The 24,543-nt window shown below is 45.6% G+C and overlaps 1 protein-coding gene across 1 annotated transcript in view; it reads left to right on the forward strand.

Moving 5' to 3' along the window:
- Nucleotides 1-24,304, forward strand: part of ITK (IL2 inducible T cell kinase) — a 70,024-nt gene extending 45,720 nt beyond the window's left edge. The window contains exons 9-17 of the mRNA XM_051843561.2: nucleotides 4,136-4,218; nucleotides 7,912-8,045; nucleotides 8,429-8,503; nucleotides 10,103-10,274; nucleotides 10,725-10,941; nucleotides 11,698-11,762; nucleotides 11,847-11,965; nucleotides 16,341-16,498; nucleotides 21,764-24,304. Of these exons, the coding sequence (XP_051699521.1) occupies nucleotides 4,136-4,218; nucleotides 7,912-8,045; nucleotides 8,429-8,503; nucleotides 10,103-10,274; nucleotides 10,725-10,941; nucleotides 11,698-11,762; nucleotides 11,847-11,965; nucleotides 16,341-16,498; nucleotides 21,764-21,835 (1,095 nt within the window). The 3' untranslated portion in view covers nucleotides 21,836-24,304. The remainder of the gene's footprint in view (nucleotides 1-4,135; nucleotides 4,219-7,911; nucleotides 8,046-8,428; nucleotides 8,504-10,102; nucleotides 10,275-10,724; nucleotides 10,942-11,697; nucleotides 11,763-11,846; nucleotides 11,966-16,340; nucleotides 16,499-21,763) is intronic.
- Nucleotides 24,305-24,543: the final 239 nt, after the last annotated feature.

Below are 24,543 nucleotides of genomic sequence, written 5' to 3' on the forward strand. Positions count from 1 at the left end.
ACAACTGTCTAAATTTTTAAAAATCACTGAATTATATACTTAAATTGGGAGAATTTCATGGTATATATGAATTATGCTTTAAAAGCTCTTTTTTTTTTTTTTTTGGAGAGTCAACCTTGTCTTTATTAGCACTAAAAACATTTAGATAGATGTGGGGAGAAGCAAAGACCGCTGCACTAGTTTTTGTAAAAGCTCTATTTTTTAAGATTTCTTTCTTTCTTTTAAAGAGTTACAAAGAGAGAGAGAATCTTTCGGCCGGCACCGCGGCTCAATAGGCTAATCCTCCACCTGCGGCGCTGGCACATCGGGATCTGGTCCCGGTCGGGGCGCCGGATTCTGTCCCGGTTGCTCCTCTTCCTATCCAGCTCTCTGCTGTGGCCAGGGAGTGCAGTGGAGGATGGCCCAAGTGCTTGGGCCCTGCACCCACATGGGAGATCAGGAGAAGCACCTGGCTCCTGGCTTCGGATCAGCACGGTGCACCCGCTGAAGCACACCTGCCTGCAGCGGCCATTGGAGGGTGAACAGAAAAAGGAAGACCTTTCTCTCTGTCTCTCTCACTGTCCACTCTGCCTGTCAAAAAAAAAAAAAAAAAAAAAAAAAGAGAGAGAGAGAAAGAGATCTTTCATTCGCTGGTTCACCCCCAGATGGCCACAATGGCCAGAACTGGGCTGGCCCTGGCCAAAGCCAGCAGCCAGGAGCTTCTTCCAGGCCTTCCACATATGTAGCAGGGACCCAAGAACTTGGGCCATCTTCTGCTTCTCTCCCAGGTACATTAGTAAGGAGCTGGATCAGAGTGGAGCAGCTGGGACTCAAACCAGTGCCCGAATGGGATGCTGGCACCTCAGATGGTGGCTTTACTTGCTATGCCACATCACCAGCCCCCAAGAAGCTTTTTTTTTAAATAATAAACTTATCTGGGTTTTTTGATGTCCCATAAATCACTTCTACTTCAGAAACTGAATAAACTACTAACCTCAAAGAGGGGGAAATCTAACTTTTGGAAAAATCAAGTTATTTTTAATGATGATTTATAAGCAATAGTTAGAGTCTTTAATATTTCATTGGGTAATTATTTTACATTCTCATCTGAGAGAAGAAAAACAAGAATGTGGTTAGATCGTCTGGTTTCACCATGCCCAAGAGTCTGCAGAGAGCGCTGTGGTGCAGAGCTGCCCCAGCAGGCTGAGAGTGCACCCAGGATGACATCACTGTTTATGGAGATTTAGATCTTGTTCTCTTGGATCAAAAAAATCCATGAAATACACAATAAATTCAGTGTATGCAGAATCAGATTACTCACAGAGTTTCAGGTCATCAAACTCTTCATTTTCCTCCACTTAGCTCACTTTCAGGCACAGCGAGGGCTGGCTAAGTTCACAGCCTTGGGAAAGAGATGTCATAGCTGAAAAAGAGAGATCAAGTCTTCTTCAAATTGCAAATTGTCTCCAAAACTCTTGGCCGAGATAAGAGGAGCTCAGGGGTTTTGAAAGTCTGTTTAGTGTTCAAATCCAAAGCTTATGTGGTAAACAGTACGATTGGCAAGAATGCACAATGGTAGGAGGGGTGATTATTCCCTACCCTCATCCCCCTGGAGCTTCAGGACCAGGTTACAAGCAGCAGGGTCTGACCCTGTGCAAGGACGAGATATCTGCCAGCACTACTCTGGGTGAGAGAGACCACGGGTCAGGACTCTGATAAAGAGGAGAGCAAGTCCAGTGAGTCAGTGAATGCAGACCTAGAGGTCCGTAAGATTGCATGGCAACTTTTTTTTATTTTCTTGACAGGCAGAGTGGACAGTGAGAGAGAGAGAGACAGAGAGAAAGGTCTTCCTTTTCCATTGGTTCATCCCCCAATGGCCGCTACGGCCGGTGCACCACGCTGATCTGAAGCCAGGAGCCAGGTGCTCCTCCTGGTCTCCCATGTGGGTGCAGGGCCCAAGCACTTGGGCCATCCTCCACTGCACTCCCGGGCCACAGCAGAGAGCTGTACTGGAAGAGGAGCAACCGGGACAGAATCCGGCACCCCAACCGGGACTAGAATCCCAGGGTGCCGGCGCTGCAGGTGGAGGATTAGCCTATTGAGCCGCGGCGCCGGCCTACAAGGCAACTTTTTTTTTTTTTTTTTTTTTTTTTTTTTTTTTGACAGGCAGAGTGGACAGTGAGAGAGAGAGACAGAGAGAGAAAGGTCTTCCTTTGCCGTTGGTTCACCCTCCAATGGCCGCCGCTGCAGCCGGCGCACCGCGCTGATCCTGGCAGGAGCCAGGAGCCAGGTGCTTTTCCTGGTCTCCCATGGGGTGCAGAGCCCAAGCACCTGGGCCATCCTCCACTGCACTCCCTGGCCATAGCAGAGAGCTGGCCTGGAAGAGGGGCAACCGGGACAGAATCCGGCGCCCCAACCGGGACTAGAACCCGGTGTGCCGGCGCCGCAAGGTGGAGGATTAGCCTATTGAGCCACGGCGCCGGCTCCTACAAGGCAACTTTTAAAACATCCTGGTTCCAGGGTCCTCAGGCTGGAGAGTATCCATGCACACACTGTGTTTTAGAAGTAGAGCTAGGGTTTTGTGCTTGTGTTGTTTGCCTTCTTTTCTGTTTTAGAGTCTTTAGCTGATCATGTCAATCAACAAGGTTTGGAAAACATAGGTTTATGAATTGAGGTTACAACAAAGTGTTACTGGACTCAAATGTCAGTAGGGCTGAGACTGGGACAATCATGCCCTAAATCATCTGTATGAGGTTCCTCCTAACCCAGAGATTCTAGAATTCAAACAGTTAGCAGGGTTGTCTGTGTGCATACACACGGATGACCCAGCTTTGGAGCTGGGAATGGAAAGGTGTGTGTCTAGATCTTAGGGGCTTTGCCCCATGTGCTACAGGTGCTTGCCCTCCACACAAGGCTGCTGTCTACTCTGCCTTTCAAGGATGCCCTTGCTACATCTAAATTAAGTAAATCATAATCATGGGCTTTATGAATGTTACCAGCACAGATTTACAGTGGGGTGGGAAACTGTGCTAGACGTGAAATTCTTAAAATAGTGTTAGACTTTAAAATTCCCACTGGAGGGCCGGCGCCGCGGCTCACTAGGCTAATCCTCCGCCTAGCGGCGCCGGCACACCGGGTTCTAGTCCCGGTCGGGGTGCCGGATTCTGTCCCGGTTGCCCCTCTTCCAGGCCAGCCCTATGCTGTGGCCAGGGAGTGCAGTGGAGGATGGCCCAGGTGCTTGGGCCCTGCACCCCATGGGAGACCAGGAAAAGCACCTGGCTCCTGGCTCCTGCCATCGGATCCGCGCAGTGCGCCGTCCGCGGCGGCCATTGGAGGGTGAACCAACGGCAAAGGAAGACCTTTCTCTCTGTCTCTCTCTCTCACTGTCCACTCTGCCTGTCAAAAAAAAAAAATAAAAAAAAAATAAAAAAAAAATAAATAAATAAAATTCCCACTGGAGATGAACAAACAGGTGTATCCATCTGCCTGTGCTGATCTCCTCAGTGCTGGAAAAATTGTCAGGGTGGTGAAAGGTGTTGAAGGTTCTTGAAGCACTCCCTTCTCCCCACCACCCTCATGAAACCAGGTGTTCTTTCAGCCAAGTAAGCACTCAAAATGGCTCAAGAAATGCATTCCCATTTAGGAAGTGATGAAATTTCCAGGAAGTGATGAAAGTTCTGAGCCCTTGTGGAGAATGGAGAAGTGACTTCTAACACCCGTTGAGTGGAGGCATCGTGGACTAGTAGAAGGAGCATGGGCTTTGCTCACATGCCCAGCTCTGTCATAGGAAAGACACTCAAGTTCTCTGGAATCAGTGTCCTCCTTGGTAAGGTGAGGATAGCAATATCTGGATTGTAATGTTGTGGAGACTTTAATAAAACACCTGTAAAGAGTCTGGTGTATGGAAGGCTCTAAGAGGGTAGACTTTGTGTCAGTAGTGGCTAGGATCCGTGCTTGAACAGTTCCTAGCATACAGAGGGACCCAAAAAATATCTGCTAACAGAGTAAGTGAATGGTAGCACATCAGTACTGGAAGTCAACTCTATGTCTAGCTGGCCTGTGGTGTTTCCTTCTTCCACAGGCAAGAAAGTGGAGCTGGGTGCATGACCTTGTGTTCCTGGGATCACTAACCTTCCATCCTCTCTAACCATTCCAGGGCAAAGAAGGAGCCTTCATGGTCCGTGATTCCAGGACTCCAGGAACCTACACTGTGTCTGTTTTCACCAAGGCTGTTGTAAGGTATGGTGTTTGTTCAAGTTCAGCAAAGTGGGGAGACACACTTCTGAGGTGGGTGAGTGATGGGCTGCTCAAAGCAAAATAAGAAATATGTGAGGAGAGGGCAGCATTTGGTGTGGAAGTTAAGCAGTTGCTTGCCCATGTTAGAGTGCCTGAGTATGAACCCAGCTCCATTCTCAATTCCAACATCTTTTTGATGCACATCCTGGGAAGCAACAGGTGATGACTCGAGTACTTGGTTCCCTGCCATCCACATAGAAGACCTGGATTGAGTGCCAACCTCCTGCCTTCAGCCTGATCCAATACCCTTTGCTGCAGGCATTTGGGGAGTGAACGTAAAGATGGAAGATCTCCCCCTCTCTTGCTCTCACTCTCTTTCTCTCTGTTTTTCAAATACATAAGCTTTTTAGAATAAAGAAATAAAAGATGGGCTGGCATTGTGGCATAGCAAGTTAAGCCACCACCTGTGTTGCCAGCATCCCACATGGGCACTGGTCCAATCCAGCTTCCTGCCTGGGAAAGCAGCAGAAGGTGGCCCAAGTGCTTGATCCTTTGCCACCCACATGGGAGACCTGGATGAAACTTGTGGCTCTTGGTTTCAGCTTGCCTCAACCCTGGCCATTGTAGCCATTTGGGGAGAGAACCAGCAGCTGGAAGATCTCTTGCTCTCTCTTTCTCCCTCTCTGTAACTCTGCCTTTCAAATACATAAATTAATCCTTAATAAAGAAAAGAAATACAAGAGGTAAAGGCTCACAGGACACAATATGTTTTCCCTGCTCCCTCTGAGAAAACCAAGACCAAAGAGATCAAGGACAGAGCAGAAGAAACTTCGTTTCTTAGTTAGAAAGCAACAGCTGGGGCTGGATGCCAAGTCCTCTACTGGATTGCAGAGCTCTAAAGAAGCGAAATACTTGGCCCTGTAGCTGATGACTCGATGAGGCAACACGTAAAGGAACAGAAAAGGTATCTCCAGCTGGAAGTGAAATTCCCAAAGTCTATTTCTGGTTCTGCAATAACTAATCCCCTGTCATTTACTGAGTCCTTACCACGTGCCAGGAACTTTGCAGATCGTTTCCAATACAAAGAAGCCCTGAAGGCAGGTATTGCAATGCTCATTTCATGGAGGAAAATAACAAGGATCAAAGAGCTGGAGGCGCCTCCCTACAGCAGGAGGCTGACATGGCGAAGCTCCATTCGCTCCAGCCGTCCCACAGCAGGAGCCATGCGTCTCAGTCTCCGTCCCTGTGAAATGATCTCTAAGGGTCTATTAAGGTCACAAATGCTCTTCTGATTAGAAAATTACTAAGAACCGCACCATTTGGCAATCACCAAAGCACCACAAGAATCAAGAGGAAAATACGTTTATGGTTGTCTTCAGGGAATAGTTGTTGCAAAACAAGGTGCCAGCTAGACTGAGAGCAAGGGCAGGGTTTGGACAGTGGCCAAGAGGAAGGCCACCGCCTAGGGGTGGAGAAGAGCATGGTGAACGTCACAGCAGGGCTATGCCTGTGCTATGGCTAGGAGGCAGTGAAGAGAGTGACCTGTAAGTTACAATGAAGAAGGAATGAGAGAAAAAGTCTGATCTGGATGTTCCCACCACCCCCTCACTCTGGCAATTCACTAGGAAGACCCCCAGGACTAACATTTACAGAGATTCATTACAGCAAAGAGACATGAAGCAACACCAGCAAAGGGAAAATCCAGCTCATGAGGTCAAGTTCAGAAGACACCCAGCAAAGGCTTTCAAGAGTCTTCCCCCAGGGCAGTCACACTGGGCATGTGCACAGTTTCTCCAGTAACCAGTTGTGACAATGTATGTGAAGTTTTGTTTACAAGAGAGCTCATTAGAGAGACTCAGCACCCTGGGTTTTAAGGGAGGCTGTTCACCCAAGTCCCCTCTTCCTAGCACATATCCAGATTTCAGACTCCCAGAAGGAAGCAAGAGTTCAGCATTAACCATATTGTTTATGCAGATAGTTGAAACTCAGCCTGCCACACTCAGTCAAGGAACGGTGAGAGCTCTGCTGAAAACCACATTTCTAAACACCAGCCAAAGGCTAGCCATGCAAGCAGGTCTTCCTAAGGAAAGTAGTGAGCCTGTTATAGTGAGTCTTTGCCACACAGAGTCAAATGTGTATGAAGGGGAGAGAGAGACTTTCTCAACAGATGTTGACAAATAAATCCCTAGAGAAAGGAAGGCAAACACATAGCACATAAAATAATCCCTGCTTTGTGGTCATGGAAGAAAAATCGCCAATGGACCACAACACTGTGTCTTACTCCTCCCAGATGCCGTCTCAGAATCCTTCTTCACACAGTATTCTAGGCATCTACAGCCACGTTGTAAGACTGATACACAAGTTGAAATATATCTGCCATCCTTGTGAGAGATTACAGAATAAAGAAAGTAAGAATCTAAAACCAGTAGCCATTTCTGTGCCTCAACTTTGCCTCTTTTAAATATTTATTTATTTAAGAAGCAGAAAGGGAGAGACATAGACAGAGAGACCTCCCATTGACTAGTTCAGTCCCCAAATGCCCATGATGGCTGGGGTTGTGCCAAGCCAAATCTGGCAGCTGGGAACTCAATCCAGGTCTCCCACATGGGTGATAGAATCAGCCACTTGAGCCATCACCTGGATGGGAATCAGCAGGAAGCTAGAATGGGGACTGGAACCCAGGCATTTTGCTATGAAATGTCGGAATCCTGACATCTTAACCACTGGGCCAAATGCCCACTGTCGCTCCCCCTCTTCGCGGAGGAACGACACTAAACCCTGCCTAGGCTTCATATCCGAGTCACGGCACCATTATGTCGCTACCCCTCTTCGCAGAGGAACGACACAGGACCCTGCATTGTTCTTTTGTCTGCTCGGCCCTCCCCGGGTTTGCTGCTGGTTCTTCCCAGGTTGGCTACCGTCCCTTCCACCTCCGTGGAAGGGCGGTTCCCCCTGCCTCTTTCCCCACTTCCGTGGGGGAGCGGCACACCGCCGGCCGGCTCTCTCGGGGGCTGCACAGGTGTTCCTTCAGATAGATGTTCCCCTTAGATGTTCCTGGTGCATGTTGTCTCTCTCCTCCTTTATAGTCCTCTTCCACCAATCCCAACTCTGCTACCCACACGCCGAGTACGCTGTTCTCCTCCAATCAGGAGCAGGTCCTGCTGTTTATTGGTTGAACTGGAGGCAGCTGTGTAGAAGCTGTTTCCTCCTCTCCCAGCGCCATATTGTGGGAGAGCAGATGCATAGAATAAGTCTTAATTCCAGTAACATAGTCTAGTCCGAGTTGCTCCCCACACCCACCCTATCAACATTGCTTCTTTTTTTAATAGAAAGCTTTTATTTAATAAATATGAATTTCATAAGTGTAACTCTTGGATTATAGAGGTTCTTCCACCCATACCCGCCCTCCCACCCCCAAACCATCCCACCTCCTACTCCCTCTTCCATCCCTTTCTTCACTGATTTCTAATTATCTTTATGTATGGAAGATCAACTCTATACTAAGTAAAGTTTTTAACAGTTTGCACCCACACAGACATACAAAGTATAAAGTACTGTTTGAAGACTAGTTTACCATTAATTTTCATAGTACAACACATTAAGGACAGAGGTCCTACATGGGGAGCAGGTGCACAGTGACTCCTGTTCAACATTGCTTCTTAACAAGCACTGCATTTATGTTTCCTCTGCTTAAAGTGAGAACAACCCCTGTATAAAGCATTATCACATCAAGGAAACAAACGACAACCCCAAGCGATACTATGTGGCTGAAAAGTATGTGTTTGACTCCATCCCACTCCTCATCAACTACCATCAACACAATGGAGGAGGTAAGATCTAGGGGACAAAGCCGGAGGGGCACCTTCCCAGGAAACTGGGAGAAAAGTAACTGAATCCAGCCTAGTTTCTTCGTATCAGACAAGGTGACCGTAAATAGTAACCAAATATACAAATAGAAAACAGGGTCAAGTATTTGATTGCCTCGCGTATCATCCATTATCAAACTTTGCTGTGGAAATCCCGAAAGTTTACCATCACACCTGTGCCTATTAGCCTTCTCCAGGAGGGTGACATCAGTGATTGGGTTTTGGGATTTGTATTCCAGAGTAAAAACGGCTCTTGCACTGGATTATATTTAGTTCCTGGTGATTTAATCGAAATGGTTGTTCTGGAAAAGACCTAACCATTGTTTTTGTCTTTTTAATCAACCCAGGTCTTGTCACACGACTCCGATACCCGGTTTCTTCTTGGAGACAGAAAGCCCCAGTCACAGCAGGGTTGAGATATGGTGAGCAGTATAATCAGAAATGTGATACATCTGAGCCAAAACTCATGTCCTTACAGATCTTGATCGAATTCTGAATGGACTTGCCCCAGAGTTCAGATGATCATTGGAACAAGTATACTATATGTCAGGGGATGGTAACAGTAAGAACAATGTGTGTCAGAGAAAGATATAGATATAGATACTGGCATGTCAAATTTATCTAACCCAAACCAGTGTCCATTCCTGTTAATGAAGTACATTATTGTTAATTAGTTCATCAATGAAGGATTTGTTGAGCATTAACTTTGTTCAGAGAATCTGCTAAATGCTACTAGAAAAATATTGGAAAACAGTACCTCAGCGTTGTGTTTCCACCTGTCTTCCAGAACGTTTGTAACATTGTTTGTGAGGTATGGGTCTATTGTAAGGGCTGCAAGCTGGCAGCACCTAAAACTCTGTACATAGTAGAGTTAACATTGTTTTGAATGCATTTAGTCAGGCCATGCAGCTCTAGTGTCATACCACATACTATGCTTTTTTGTCCTACAAATCTGAGTTTCCCCCCTTCTATTAGAAGGCATTTGAGTTTGCATTCTTTGGCCCAAGTTATATATTGCTTGAGGAAAAGGTGGTATAAGTTTCATTTTGTGCCTACTAGGTTAGTGACTCTCAGATTTCACTGTGCTTTGAAATCCTCCAGAATGCTTAGGAAACACATTGGTCCTTGCACCCTCCCTCCCCCAACACTTATCAAAACACATCACCTGATGGTGGGGTCCTAGAGTGTGTATTCTAAATAAATGCCTTAGGTGACTTTAGCATAGGTGCTCGGGGGCAATACTTTGAGACACACTGCCTTTGGCTCTTCATCCAGAAGTATCTGGCCCATAGCAGGTACTCATTTATGTTTGCTGTTGAGTCTACTTCTTTGAGAACAAGCATCAAGAAAGGGTATTTCATCTTCATCCTTCTTCTAAAAATAAGGTTCTTCTAATAACCGTAGAATCCTAATGAGTCCCTGTTGGATGAAATCTCAGAAATTACCTGGCCAACCAATTCATTTTGTTGATAAGAAAACTGAGGCCCAGATTGCTTTTATTTGTTTATTGAGCACTCACTGAGAGTCTGTGCTAGCTCGTGTTTCTGCATGAGCCCTCTTTGAATCCACCCACATCTTTCATTCCCCCTCCACCAAGGCCTTGCAGAGTGCTACGTACATAGTGGATGCTCATGATGCACACATGAATGAGTCGATCATCGAGTCCTGTGAAATTTACTCTGTAGGAAACTTGACAATGCAAGATTATAATCAAGCGTAGAAGAAGTTGGAGCCTTGAAACAATCCTCCTTTCTTTCCTATTTTGATCACTGCCCTTCTCATCTTCCTTTCATGTAATCTGCCTACACATGGTTTTCATTATTTTAAGTGCATATCCTGTTTGGGAAGGGGTAATAATTTTATCTGTAACAGCTCTAAGTCTAGGACTTACACTCTTACCATCTTTGAGTTATACAGGTACTCAAAACAGGCATGACTTCTAGGTAGGGCTAGATAATCCCCTGGTAGCCCTATACCTCATCAGTTGCCTTCTCTGAAAAAACTCTCTTTCTGTGTTCCAGGAAAGTGGGTGATCGACCCCTCAGAGCTCACTTTTGTGCAGGAGATTGGCAGCGGGCAGTTTGGATTGGTGCATCTTGGTTACTGGCTCAACAAGGACAAGGTAGCCATTAAAACCATTCAGGAGGGAGCTATGTCAGAAGAGGACTTCATAGAGGAGGCTGAAGTCATGATGTGAGTCCCCAAAACAAGGACATGCAGACACCCTGGGAAGGATGCTCTGTGCTGGATTGTTTAAATACCATTCTGATGCCATGCTGTGCCACTTTCCTGCCCAAATCCCAGCAGTGGCTCCCTATGGCATAGAAAGTAAAATGAAACTCCCCACCGTGGTCCACAAAACCCTTGCTCACCTCCCAGTCTCATCACCTATCCAGCTTTCCTCCGGTCCGTGACGTGCCAGCCGCACTGGCCTCCATCAGTCCTCACATCCACCAGCAGACCCTTTGCCCCCCTCAGGTCTCAGCTCTAGTGACATGGTTTTGTTCAGGGGAGGGTATGGATTTAGTTTTCAAAACCATGAGTTGGATGAAGGGATCATCAACTATTTTGGTGCCATAAAATGTTCAGCACTTTTGGGATACTGAATTGGGGCCATTTCACCTCTTTCTTTTTTTCTTCCAGGAAACTCTCTCACCCCAAACTTGTCCAGCTCTACGGAGTGTGCCTGGAGCAGGCACCCATCTGTCTGGTGTTCGAGTTCATGGAGCACGGCTGCCTATCAGATTACCTGCGCACTCAGCGGGGGCTCTTTGCCACGGAGACCCTGCTGGGCATGTGCCTGGACGTGTGCGAGGGCATGGCCTACCTGGAAGAGGCGTGCGTCATCCACAGAGACCTGGTATGGGTGTGCTGTGGGGGAGCAGCTGCAGGTGCAGGATGAAGGGCACGGGCCGCTGCAACAGAGAGAAAGTCAGACCAGGGATGTATTAATGAGCAGACTGATCAAGGGCCATCTCCCTTCCTCTTTCAACTTCTCTCTACCTCTACCTACTTTGGGAGGGCCCAGTGGAAAAGAACTAAAACTGGCCTCCAATCCTGGCCCCACTGCTAGCTTGCCCTATTTGTGTTTCATTCTTCCAAACTGGAACACACAGACCCTCTGTCTTAGCTTCTGTGTGCTTCAGTTTCCTCCTGGTAAGATGTGGGCCACGGACAACACAGCTTTTCTTACAGTGTTATCCAACAGTCTGCCAGAATCTCATCCTGAAACCATCTGGAGACTCTCTGGGGGTTTTAACCTGCATCCCCTTGTGATTTGTAGGCACTTTAAAATTTGCAGCTCTAAGAGTTCTTCCAGTACAATATTACATTGCACCATGAACAAACTCTTGGTTAGACAACACCATGGATCTGTCTTCTAATTAGGAACTAGCTGTGGAGATAAATTTACCTATGCTGACAAAAGATCTTACATTGGACTTTCTCACTAACTTGCAGGAGGCATGTGGGAAACCCATTAACATTTGTGAAGCTCCCCAAAGCCCTTGTATAATAGCATTAGGAAAAACACAGCACGGTGATTGCAGAAGACTTCTTAACTGCTAATTACACACCAATGGTTTTCCTCCCCTTTTGTCTGCCTGTCCCTCTCTAGGCTGCCCGAAACTGTTTGGTGGGAGAAAACCAGGTCATCAAGGTGTCGGACTTCGGGATGACGAGGTAACGTGGGAGTGATGCCTGTTGAGTGGCAGGAGTGGGAGGCCGGTAGCAAGCACTGAGACCTCCCCCTCCCTCCCTTCCCAGGTTCGTCCTTGATGATCAGTACACGAGTTCCACAGGCACCAAGTTCCCAGTGAAGTGGGCCTCTCCAGAAGTCTTCTCCTTCAGTCGCTACAGCAGCAAGTCAGACGTGTGGTCCTTTGGTGAGTGTCACCCTGGCGCCACCCTGATGTGGCCTGGGACTCTTGGCCAAATGCTTTCTTCCTTCTTTCCTTCCCTCCCTCCCTCCCTCCCTCCCTCCCTCCCTCCCTCCTTTCCTTCCTTCCTTCCTTCCTTCCTTCCTTCCTTCCTTCCTTCCTTCCTTCCTTCTTTTTCAAGATTTATTTGTTTATTTGAAAGGCAGAGTCACAAAGAGAGAAGGAGAGATTGACAGAGAGAAAGATATCTTACAAATACTGGTTCACTCCCCCAAATGGCTGCAATGGTCAGGGCTAGGCCAGGCCAAAGCCAGGAGCCAGAAACTCCATCCAGGTCTCCTGTGTGGTTGGCAGGGGTCCAAGCACTTGGGCCATCTTCCACTGCTATCCTAGGTGCATTAGCAGGGAACTGGATTGGAAATGGAGCAGCAGGGACTTGAACCAGTGCTCAAATGGGATGCCTGCATTGCAGATGGCAGCTTTACCTGCTACGCCACAATGCCAGGCCCCCAGATATTTTCTTTGTCAATGGCAGACAACTCTATTTGTCTAAACCCTATGTTCTGAAGATATTCCACTCAGAGTCTGTGTAAGAACAACCCAGAAAAGTCTGAAGGAGCCCTTGTTACTGGATTTGAAATGGGGGCGGGGGGTGGAGACAAAGATGAAAATGGGAATAGGAGTCTTGTGGCAGCTACTGTGAGATCAGAATCCGGGGAGTCATGAGTTTGAATATGAGCACCTGAAGGGCAGGGACCATGCATTGGCGAGTTTTGTATTCCACATTTAGCCCTCAATAGGCATTTTACTCGCTTAATAGCAGTTCATTGAGCAACTACTTTGTGCCAGAGGCCAGTCTAAGCACTGAGGATGCAGTGGTGCCTAGGACAGAAAAGACTCCAATGCTTCTGAAACTAAATGTTAGGCGAGGAGAGGGGTGGGCAGCCAGTGTTGTGGTACAGGCAGGTTAAACTATTGCTCAAGAAACCTGTATTCCTTATCAGAGTCCTACCATGTACCCTGGGAGGCGGCAGATTATGGTTCAGGTATTCAGATCCCTGCTACGCATGTAGGAAACACAAATGGAGTTCCTGGCACCTGGCTTCTGTCAGGCCCAGTCCCACCTGTTGTGGGAATAGCCAGCAGAAGGAAGATTCATTCTTTCTCCCTCTCCCTCTCCCTCCTCTTCTTCCTCCCCTCCCCTCCCACTCCCCTCTTCCTTCCCCTACCCCCTCCCCCCATTTCCCTCTCTCCCTCTCAGTCAAATAATTAAATAAGCTTTAAAAGTTTTAGAGGAAAGCTGATTTCAGAATAAGCTAATCACTCTAAGCTAGCAGATATAAGGGAAAGTCAGGTAGGGAAATATTGGTCCTATGACTATAATAAAACGGCAGCAGAATGAGAGGGACCGGGATGGAGGAAGGGCCTGCTTTAGTGAGTGTGATCTGAGAAGCCTTTCCGAGGAGGGGCCTCTGGAGCAGAGACTTGAATCATGAGAGGAAGCGGTCAGTGCTCCAAGAGGCAAGGAAAGCAAGGACGAGAGCTCAGTCACGTCCATAGCACACAGAGCACTGCCCTAGGTTGAAGTGGGGAAACAGAGTGGGAAGGCCGTGGGAAGGAATTACAGTTTCTAAAAAGTGCAGACAGCATGCGTGAGTGAATGGTGCCGGTGTGGCAGGAAATGCTGAGTGCTGATGCTGGATTCTTCACGTCGTGCTGCGTTGTAGTGTGTGCACACTGCCTGGTTGAACAACCGGACAGTCTCTGATTTGGATGTCAAGAGGGGTAATACACTAGACGGGAACTTCCTAAGCATGGGTTTTGCCATTCTGTGTGAAGGAAGGCTTTGGGGAGGATTCACTAGTGGTAGAAGCCAGAGGGGAGCTGGCTAATTAAGTATTTTGGGAATATTAAAAATCTTCTTCAGGATTGAAAATCTTCTTCCGGATTTAGAATGTCCATTTCTAGGAGCCAAGTGGTTTCATTTGGAGTCCTTCTGATCTGTTCCTTCAAGCAGTACACTGCTCCCCAGCTATCCAGCTACCAGTCTGAAGCCAGGTGTAAGTTCTAGCATGCCCTTGGAAGAGGCTGCCTGATAGCATTCTTGGGCAACTTGTCTTTACCCAGTGGGACAGCTAGGGCTGACATGCAGCCATCCTCTACAGTGACAAAGCTGTTCTCACTGCACAAGCTAGAACCCCATAAAGAGATGTTTAGAGCAAAGGCCCACTTTGGCACACTCACCTTCTGACTTTGAATGGGGCTTATTCAGCCACAGGTGTCAGCCTGGGAATTGTCGGCTGCGGCTTACAGTCAGAGGGTTGAGCTGAAACACATCCCTGCCCCGCAAGTGTTATTTGAAGGGAGTCCAGAGATGAGGCTGACAGATGGATACAGAGAAGAAAAGGTTCAGTGAGTGAAGTCTGATAAAACAGGAGCCGCAAACCCGAGCGGCAGAGACCTGAGTGGGCTGAGTTTCCTGCCTGCCTCAGACCGCCAGCTTTGCGTTGGATGAGCTGTGCTATTTGTTTAAAATTGAGCAAGTCAAGGGGACTCTCTGACATATGCTCAGTCTCCTCATCTGCACGTTAGATTTGTATTAAAGCAACTCTTTTCCAACCGGGTTGGAGCAGCTGCGTCCGACATTCAGAAGAAACCTTCCTGGAAATCCGCATGTCTTGGAGTGCTAACTGGTCTTATGTACAGTCACGTACTGAAATTTCTCCTCCTGAGGCATCTCTGAGCACCCGTAGAAATTCTGATCTGCTGCTTCTGGGCTCGGCCCAGGAATCTGTGATTTGAACAGGCTTCTGGGGTGATTTGTGCTCAGCCATCTGGGGACCACACCTCGGGAAGCTGCCCTAAGAGTCTCTGGAGCAGAGCTTGAAACCCACAAGGCTACATTTGTAAGCTTCCTTCCCGCTCTGACAGCTTATGAATATGTTAGCACACGAGAAAGATAACAGCTGGGTGAGGCATTTCTACTGAGGGTAGAAACGGAAAAGGGATTCAATCAGAGGTGAAGAATGGAAAATTCAGGCAGGCCTTGTGGTGCTGCGGGATGAGCCACTGCTCAGGACACCCACATCCCAAATCAGAGGCCTGGATTGGAGTCCTACCTCCACTTCCCATCCACCTTCCTGCTAACACACCTGGGAGGCGGCAAATAATGGCCTAAGCTTATGAGAGGTTTGGACTTCCTGACTCCTGGCTTAGGCCTGGCCTAGCCCCAGCTGTTGCAGGCATTTGGGGGGTGAGCTAGTGAGTGGCAGATTTATTCCCTCCTTTCTCTCTCTCTCTCTCTCTCTCTCTCTCTCTCTCTGTTTTTCAAATAAATAAATAAAACTTTTTTAAAAAAAATGGAAAACTCAAATATGTGTTTTAGTCTATACACTGCAGGTTGAGAATCCTTTATCTGAAATGCTTAGGGCCAGAAATATTTGTATTTTGAATATTTTCAGATTTGGGGATATTTGCATATATATAATGAGGTGGATTGCAGATGGGATGCAAATGTAAACATGAATTTCATTTATGTTTTATGTATACCTTATGCATATAGCCTGAAGGTGCTTTTCTGCATATTTTCCATAAGTTTGTGCATGAAACAAAATTTCATGGTACAGAATTTTCCACTTCCGGTATCAGCATTCAAAAAGTTTTAGATTTTGAGGGCATTTTGGATTTTCTAATTTCAGGTTAGATATTCTCAACCTGTATTTTTAAAAATGGAATTTGAGTTCATATCTTTTAAACTGTCAATTTATGACAGCTTTTAAAAACTAGAAATTACAACAACAATCCTTTACCCTCATTTTCATGTACCATACTTTGGCTGGAGCCAAATTGCAACTAGAGATAGAACTTTTACCCACAGTGCTCACCAGACCCTATTGCTCATACCTCACCCTCTCCATTCATTTGGATGAGAGGTGGAGAACATCTGCCCACAAAATCATTTGGTCTGGCCCTTCTAAGGCAACTGCATGTGGGACCCAAAATCCAATAAATCTATAGCAGGTAATTTTTAAGTTGATATTTTTGTACAGCTCACAAATGATATTATAAATATCCGATGATCCTTGGCAACCAAAAGGCTCTCCACCCTTGCGTAGATATGGACATCTGAGTTCACATCCCCTGCAACCCTTAGCATTCCCATCAGAAATAACAAAGGGCAGAGTTTGAAAATTCCTTGCCATTTGAGTAATTTCAGTTCTTCAAAAATCAGATAGTCCCAGTAAACCTCATGTGGGCTTGATGCTGCGTTGTTGAAGGCAGAGACTTGAAACCCAGTGCGAAGGAGCCTGGATTGCTAGCGACAGGTTCAATTGCTCTTTGTGGTTTGTCATTGGCTTGCTGTGCTCACTATTGCTCATAGGTGTGCTGATGTGGGAAGTCTTCAGTGAAGGCAAAATCCCGTATGAGAACCGGAGCAACTCGGAGGTAGTAGAAGACATCAGCACTGGATTTCGGTTATACAAGCCCCGTCTGGCCTCCTCTAACATCTACCAGATTATGAATCATTGCTGGAGAGAGGTTAGTAGAGGAAGTGCTTCCCTGTGTATTACACTGTACAGCTTCAGGGGTGGGCATTGGGCATGGTGCTTAAAAGGTTGCATGGATTGCCTGAACCTTATTATCAGAGTGTCTGGGTTTGACTCCCAGCCTCCTGTTAATGCGTATCTGGGGAGATAGCAGGTGACAGGGTGATGGTTCAAGTAGCTGGGTCCATGCCACCCATATAGGAGACTTGGGTTGAATTTCCAGATCCTAGCCTTGACCTGGATCAGCCCTGGATGTTGTGAGCATTCAGGGAATGAGCCAGCAGAGTGGAGCCCTCTGTTCCTTTCTCTTTCTATCAGTGTCCCCCTGCCTCTCAAATATAATAAATAAATAAGGTTTTTAAAAAGGAATATACAGTTCTAGGGACTGCCTCCTTCCTAGAGAAAAGAATCCTATTAAAAGGAGGGGGCTACAGAGAGGACTAAAAAAATGAGTGAGAACATGACTTTGAAAGTCTATTAACTTGATCAATTTCCCATCTGTAACAGAGCTGACAGTGAGCTTAAATATTATGTGATTGACTGCATCATGTCTCAAACCAGAAGCGAAATTGCAGAAAGGAAAATTGGGGTTAAGCCTATGGCAACTCACTCTCAATTTTCTGAGAACAGAAAAAAAATCTGCTACATCATAAAACCACAAAGGTGCATGAATTCTACACATAGAGGAATAGAACTACACTAGTGCTATGATAACATTAAAATGCCTAATTAAACCTCTTTTTAGTTGTTCAGTGATTCAGAATGAAGGGCCAGTTATTCTGTACCCTCGCAGACAGCTCAATGAGCTAACACATGGATGGCAGGCTAGGCCTTGAGCCACATCAGCATGAGTCTTAGATGTCCTTTGGTGAGTTAGAAAGCTGTAAATTTCAGCCAAAGTGGAAACATGATGAAATGGAGAGTTCATAAAAATTCAAAGCATTTGAAGGACAATGAAGTGGGATACAAAAGATATTGGTATTCTGTGAGCATCCTTTTCCTTACTGATAAAGAAATTAAATAGTGTTTAAAATTTAAGTCCATAGGAGTTTATAATTAGAGATGAAGAAACAAACAATAGAGACATAAACAAAGACACAAAACAAATATTGGTCACTTCGTGATTAAATTCTATTGTCATAATTTTATATCCCTGACGTTCGTCTAACACTTATTTTTCTCTTCTAATGATTTATATATATTTTTTTACTTAATAGATTTTTTAAGATTTATTTATTTATTTGAAAGAGTTACAGTGACAGAGGGAGAGACAGAGAAGGATCTTCCATATACTTGTTCGCCCCCAGATGGCTGCAATAACCAGGGCTGGTCCAGGCCGAAGCTAGGAGCCAGGAGCTTCATCCAGGCCTCCCACACGGTGGCAGGGACCCAAGCACTCAGGCCATCTTCTGCTGCTTTTCCCAGGCCATTAGTAAGTAGGGAGCTGGATCGGAAGTGGAGCAGCTGGGATTTGAACCAATGTCCATACTTGATTTTGGTTTCACAGGCAGCAACTTTACTCGCTACTCTGCAATGCCATAACTTATTTTTCTTAAGTTTTAAACTTACAGAAAAATTGAGCAGAGTACAGAGAGTTCCCATGTATCTCCCCACATCTAGGAGGTTTCTGTTGTTTATTAACATTTTGCATGATGTGGTACATTTGTCTTTTGCTACATTACTGGTCACCGAAAGCCATACTTTGCATTAAGGCTCACCCTCTCTGCTATAGAGTTGTACTGGTTTTGAAAGTACGTAAGGTTGGGTATGTATTGTTACAGTAGCACACACAATAATTTCACTGCCAGAAAGTCCCCCATGCTTCACCTAGTTATCCTTTTTCCATCCCCAAGCCACTGGCGACCACTTACCTTCTTACCGTCTTCTCCTTAGCTTTGCCTCTTCCAAAAAGTCATGGAGTTGGAATCATATAGAATCAGCTTCCTGTATTGACCCCTTCCTCTTAGTGATACGCATTTAAGGTTCCTCCCTGTTTGTCACGGTCTCATAGCTCTTTTCTTTTTATCACTGAACAAAGCTCTAGTATATGGACATACCACAGTTTATTGATTTATTTACCAACTGCAGGAAATCCTGGTTGCTTTCAGTTTTTAGCAGTTATGAATAAAGCTGCTAGTCATATTCTGTGCAGATTTTCATATGGATATAAGTTTTCATCTCAATTGGGTAGATGTTGAAGGGATGAGATTGCTGGATCAAATGGTGAGACTGTACATAGCTCTGTGGGAACCTGCTGAGCAGTCTCCCAGGCTAACTGTACCATTTTGCATTCCCACCAGCAGAGAGAGTTCCTGGTGCTCATATCCTCTTTAGCATTTGGTGTGTTGCAATTCTATGGATGTATAGTGGTTTTTCATTGTTTCAGTTTACATTTCCTTAATAACTGATGCTAAGCATTTTTATATGCTTATTTCCAATCTCTTTATCTTCTGAGTAAACTGTCTTCTCAGGTTCTTTTATCCATTTTGTTAAATTGAGGCGTTTGTTTTCTTTTTGCTTCTTTAAAAGAAGATTTATTTTATTTATTTGAAAGACAGAGTTACAGAGAGAGAGGAAAAGAGATATATAGAGTGATCTTCGTTGCAGGCGTACACCTTCCGGATAGGTTAACGCCGGCGAGACCTCGGAGACACCAGACGCGTTTATCGGCTTTTCAGCTTTCACTTTATTTTTCAGCAGACTCGCGTTACATGTCGCGAACGCCCGCCCTGTTACCGGCATTCATTCACAACTCATTCATTCACAACTCCTTCATTCACCACTCCTACTTACTACTCGCATTCATTCACAGCTCCCGCCTGTTACCGGCGTTCATTCATAACTCCCGCCTGTTTCCGGCGTTCATTCACAACTCCGCCTGTTACCGGCGTTCATTCATTACTCCGTCTTTTACCAGCGTTCATTCATTCCTCCGTCTTTTACCAGCCTTCATTCACTCCTCCGTCTTTTACCAGCGTTCATTCATCACTCCGCCTTTTACCAGCGTTCATTCATTACTCTGCCTTTTACCAGCGTTCATTCATCACTCCGCCTTTTACCAGCGTTCATTCATTCCTCCGTCTTTTACCAGCATTCATTCACTCCTCCGTCTTTTACCAGCATTCATTCACTCCTCCGTCTTTTACCAGCATTCATTCACTCCTCCGTCTTTTACCAGCATTCATTCACTCACCCGTCTTTTACCAGCGTTCATTCACTCCTCCGTCTTTTACCAGCGTTCATTCATCCACTCCCGCCCACCGTCCACCTATTTATATATATATCATTCACGGAAAACATGTTACCAACTAAGTGTGGGAAACATGCAATAACAGGATGCTTAAAGTCAAAACAGGATCTTGCAATTAGCTACGGGCAGGGTGGAAAAAGCCCAGCACTAAACTTCTTGTCGGGAGCGGCACAGCTGGCCAGGCTGTCCCGTTCCCCGACACTTCGTCTACTGGTTCACTCTCCAAATGGCTGCAGTAGCCAGGGTTGGGCCAGACTGAAACCAGGAGCCAGTTCATCTGGGTCTCCCATGTGGGTGGCAAGAGCTCAAGGATTTGGGCCATCTTCCATTGATTTCCCAGAAGCATTAGCATGGAGCTGGATCAGAAGTGGAGCAGCCAGGTCTCGAACTGGTGCCCATATGGGTTGCCAGCACTGTAGGCAGTGGCTTAACCCGCTACGCTACAACACTGGTCCCATAGACTGTTTCTCTTCTTATTGTTGAGAGTTATTTGTATGTAAGTCCTTTATCAGATATGGTATTTTACAAATATTTTTCCTCAGTCTATGGTTTATCTTTTTATTCTCTTAGTGTTATCTCCTGCCAAGTAGAAGTTTTTGCCTTCAACAAAGGTCAACATTATTTTTTCTTTCATGAATTATGCTTTTGGTGTTGTATTTGAGAGCCATTGCCAAGGCTGGTGTTGTGGTGCAGCAGGTTAAGCCACTGACAGCAAAGCTGGCCTCCCATATGAGCACCAATTCAAGTCCTGGCTGCTCTGCTTCTGCTCCAGGTCCCTACTAGTCATCCCTGCTGCTGGGAAGGCAGCAGGTGATGCTCCAAGCACTGTGGCCACTGCCGCCCTCTTGAGAGACCAGCATGGCGTTCTGGGCTCCTGCCTCAGCCTGCCCCAGCCCTGGCACTTGCAGCCATTTGGGGAGTGACCCAGTGCACGGAAGATCTCTCTCTCCATCTCTGTGTGTGTGCGTGTGTATATATGTGTGTGTATGTGTGTGTGTGTGTGCATGTCTGTCTTCTCTCCTCTCTTGGTAACTCTGCTATTTAAATCAATAAATAAATCTTTTAAAAATTTGCCAAATCTAAGGTCGCCTAGATTTTCTCCTGTTATGGAAATTTTATAGTTTTGTGCTTCCATTTAGGTCTATGATTCACTTTCAGTTAATTTCTGTGAAGGATCTAAAATCCTCGTCATTCTTTTGTATAGTGTTGTCCAATTATTCCAGCATGGTCTTCCAAAAACAGTACTCTATATCCCCTCCTCCTTTGTCTCTCCGAGTTCTGTTTCATCACTACATGTTGTCACGATTCCTGTGACTCTAGGAGACCCAAAGCCAGCTGATGTCAGTCTTCCAACCTCATTTTTTATTATTGCAATGGCTCTCTTCTCAGGCTCTTTGCTTATCCATATAGACCTGAGAGTCAGTTTTTCAATGGCCACAAAATAATTCGATGAGATTTTGATTGGGACTGTGTTGAATCTATCGGTCCAGTTAGAAAGAACTTACATCTAAACACTCTTGAATTTCCCATCTATGAACACGGAATAGCTATCCAATTCTTTAGATTGGTTTTTGACTTGTTACACTAAAATTTTATACATTTCCTCTGAAAGATCCTGAACATTTTTAAAGAGTTGTAGCTAAATATCTCATTTTTGCTGTTGTTTAGCACTTATATTTTGACATTTTGTAATACATGATTTACTTAATTTTCAGAACAATTTTATTAGGTAGACATTATTTTTATCTCCTTTATACAGGTGACAAAACTAGTGTTCAAAGAGATTAAGTAATTCATTTAGCTAATAAATGTTAAGATTTAGGGCATCTAATACCAGAATACCTACTGTTCACAACTAGGACACAAGGTTTCCAATGCAATCGATATAGAAACATATTCAACAATCAGCAGAGGATACTGAGACTGAATTCCGGTTTGCTTTAGGAGGTAGCTAAGTCACACAGATACAAGAAATTCACAGTGTTCTTTTTTTCCTCTCCTCTCCAGAGACCGGAAGACCGGCCACCATTCTCCATTCTGTTGGGTCAACTGGCTGAAATCGCAGAATCGGGACTTTAGCAGAGATGCAGGCCAGGCCAAGGCTGCAGATTCTGAATGGAGGGAGGAAGTCCTTCTATGGAGCATTACGAGCTGCCACGAGCCCTGGACCTCCCTCAGAGGCAGTTCTGCCTGTGGTGCCTGTCCCTGAGCTGCCACAGTTACTGCACCGAGACAGAGACTGGCAGCCAGGCCACAGGCAAGAGGGTCCGTCACCGAGCCAGGAGCTGGGCCCGAGCAGCAGCCATGCCTCTGCCCTCCCTCTCGCCTCTTGTCTCATGTGGTGCATAAACCAATCTGACAGCTCTTGGGCAGTGTTTCCTGCACTTAGCAATAGGGAGAGAGAATGGGGGTAGAGGCCCTAGATTATTCTTTATATTATTATTTTAAGCATAGCTCTGATGTTTGAGGAACTTATATTTGGTCCCACAACAGTACCCTGGGATGTGGGTCAAGGGGAACAAGGAGCATGAGTGTTTTCCTAGGAAAACTGTGAGCGAATCAGGGGCAGAAAGAGTGGGCTGTGTTGCTCTAATGCCATCAGCCAGTTTCCTGCCACAGAGGAGCAGCTGCTTACACCAGAGGCCAGCTATTCTGAGAAGCAGCGTCGTGTGCTTTCACAGAATATACGGCCACCTCTCTCTTCGAAGGGACAGCATGGTGCGCGCCATTGGACTGATAAGGGATGGACAGTTCAGACCCTGCGGTTGGAGTGCTGGGTACCTCATCTCCGGGCAGGAATGAGAAGGCATCTGCTAGTGGGGAACCAACTGGTACCAACCAAAAGGCCTTCGCTGGTAACCTCTCCAGCGCTTTCCTTTTGTACCAGACCACATGAATGCCTGTGCACCTCTTCTATCCGGAATGCTGAAGAAATGATTATTTCTAATACTGGCTCCTGCTGAGGCCTTGGGCATCGTTTTTCCCGCCTCTGCGAATCACCTGCTCTCTACAGTCCCCAGCCTGCACCAGTGGAGGATAGCATTGTGCTGGTCAGTGTGGCCTTGCAGAGTAACTGGAAGCTGTTTAAGCCCTGGGGTTTAGCAGTTTTAAGGTTGGGACTTCCAGGCTCCCGACATTCTAGAAGAGGAATAGGAGTCTCTTCTTGCTCAGAGCATCTGGATAGAGTCGTGCTGAAGTGCTGCCAGGTTGTACAAGGCTGCCTCCTGTTGATTGAGGGCTTGAGTAGGTGAAGTGATTGGGTACAAAGCTGCAGGAACCTGCAGAATCTCAGCTCATCCTGAGTTCACACCAACCTCATGGGACAGAATAATTATTCCCATTTTACAGAAAATAAAACCAAGGCTTTAAAAAGCCAGGACACCTGCCAACAGTGACATAACTAGGGAGCCTAGTTCCCAGATTCTAGCTCACATGTTTGACTCCAGTGTACAGACTCTTCAGTCCTTTTCGACACTGCCTCCTATTGAGAAGGAAAGGGATTACAGAAGAGATAAATAAAGCAGAGGGGAAAGCAGGGTGCCCATAAGGAAGTCAGTCAATAGACCCACCAGCAAGAAGCATTGCTCTATGTAGCCCGCTGTGGTTAGCAGTATGGTCCTCAACTTGCAGTCTGGTCTCCTTTTTCCTCTTCTGTTCTTTGCCTTGCTCGTAGCTAATGACTTTGGAGTTACTCAGTTAATTAACCCTTTAATTCCAACCCACTAGAGTCCTGTTGCAGGAAGCCATTTACAGACAAGTTTCAAAACAGCTTTAAAGTAGGTTCTCCTGCAGAGGTATAAAGGCTTCCTTTAATCATCATTCCAACCTTGAGCTGTAGCCTCCTTGGACACTTCGAGACGAGGGGTACTGCTTGATATGAGAGAGACTTAATTATACTACAGTGTTCAAATAAGCTCTTAGAGAAATTACCGGGTGATGTTGCAATCAGCTCTTCCTTAGTCACGTGATATTTTGACTGGCTTGAGATTCAGATGCCTAACTTTTAACTATAATTATTGTGAAACAGGGAGGCTCCAGATGAATTTCTGTCATTCAGAAGATGAACTTATTCAACATACCCCAAATCATCACTCATTGCTGTCTACTTCTTACCATTTTGTACATTCCCTTTTGGAACATTTAATTAGAGTTGACTTCTGGAACATTCAGCCTAGAAGCAAAACCTTGATTGATCTCTGTGGTCTGGTTTAGAAAATTCCCCTCTGTATATTTTTATCTTTTTAAAGCCCAGATTTACTGACTAACTAAACATGAGTGGGTCTCCAGCACCTCGTGTTCTATCCCACAGATTGGGCTGTTTGTTTGATTTCTTGTGCTCACATTTTGAAAATGGTGCCCTGTGTTCACAGCGAATTCTATAATACAAGGTTTGGGTTGCATTTTGTAGAGTTTGAATTTTGTATGTTGGGGACTATGTATTTATATTTGGGCCAGATGAATATTTATTTGTGTACAGTCACTGCTAACATTACCGATATCTCTTGCCCTTTGTAGAGCACACAAAATTAAAGTTTCATGTAAAATAAAGCTGTATGGTTTTATTCATTACAGTGTGTATGGCCTGGCTTCCATGATTATCTGAATGGTGAAGTCCCAAAACTTTTCCTGCAGTAAAAAATGGCTACATAGTTTCATCTTCCACACCCAAGTAAAGGCATCATTCAACAAGTAAATATCATATGCTTCCTATGTGTCATACCTTGGGCAGTGTACATATCCTTGTAGAAAAAAAAAATAAAGAAGAAAAAGGAACAGATTGCATTTTC

This window comes from Oryctolagus cuniculus, chromosome 6, assembly GCF_964237555.1.
Source record: "Oryctolagus cuniculus chromosome 6, mOryCun1.1, whole genome shotgun sequence".
NCBI lineage: Eukaryota > Metazoa > Chordata > Mammalia > Lagomorpha > Leporidae > Oryctolagus > Oryctolagus cuniculus.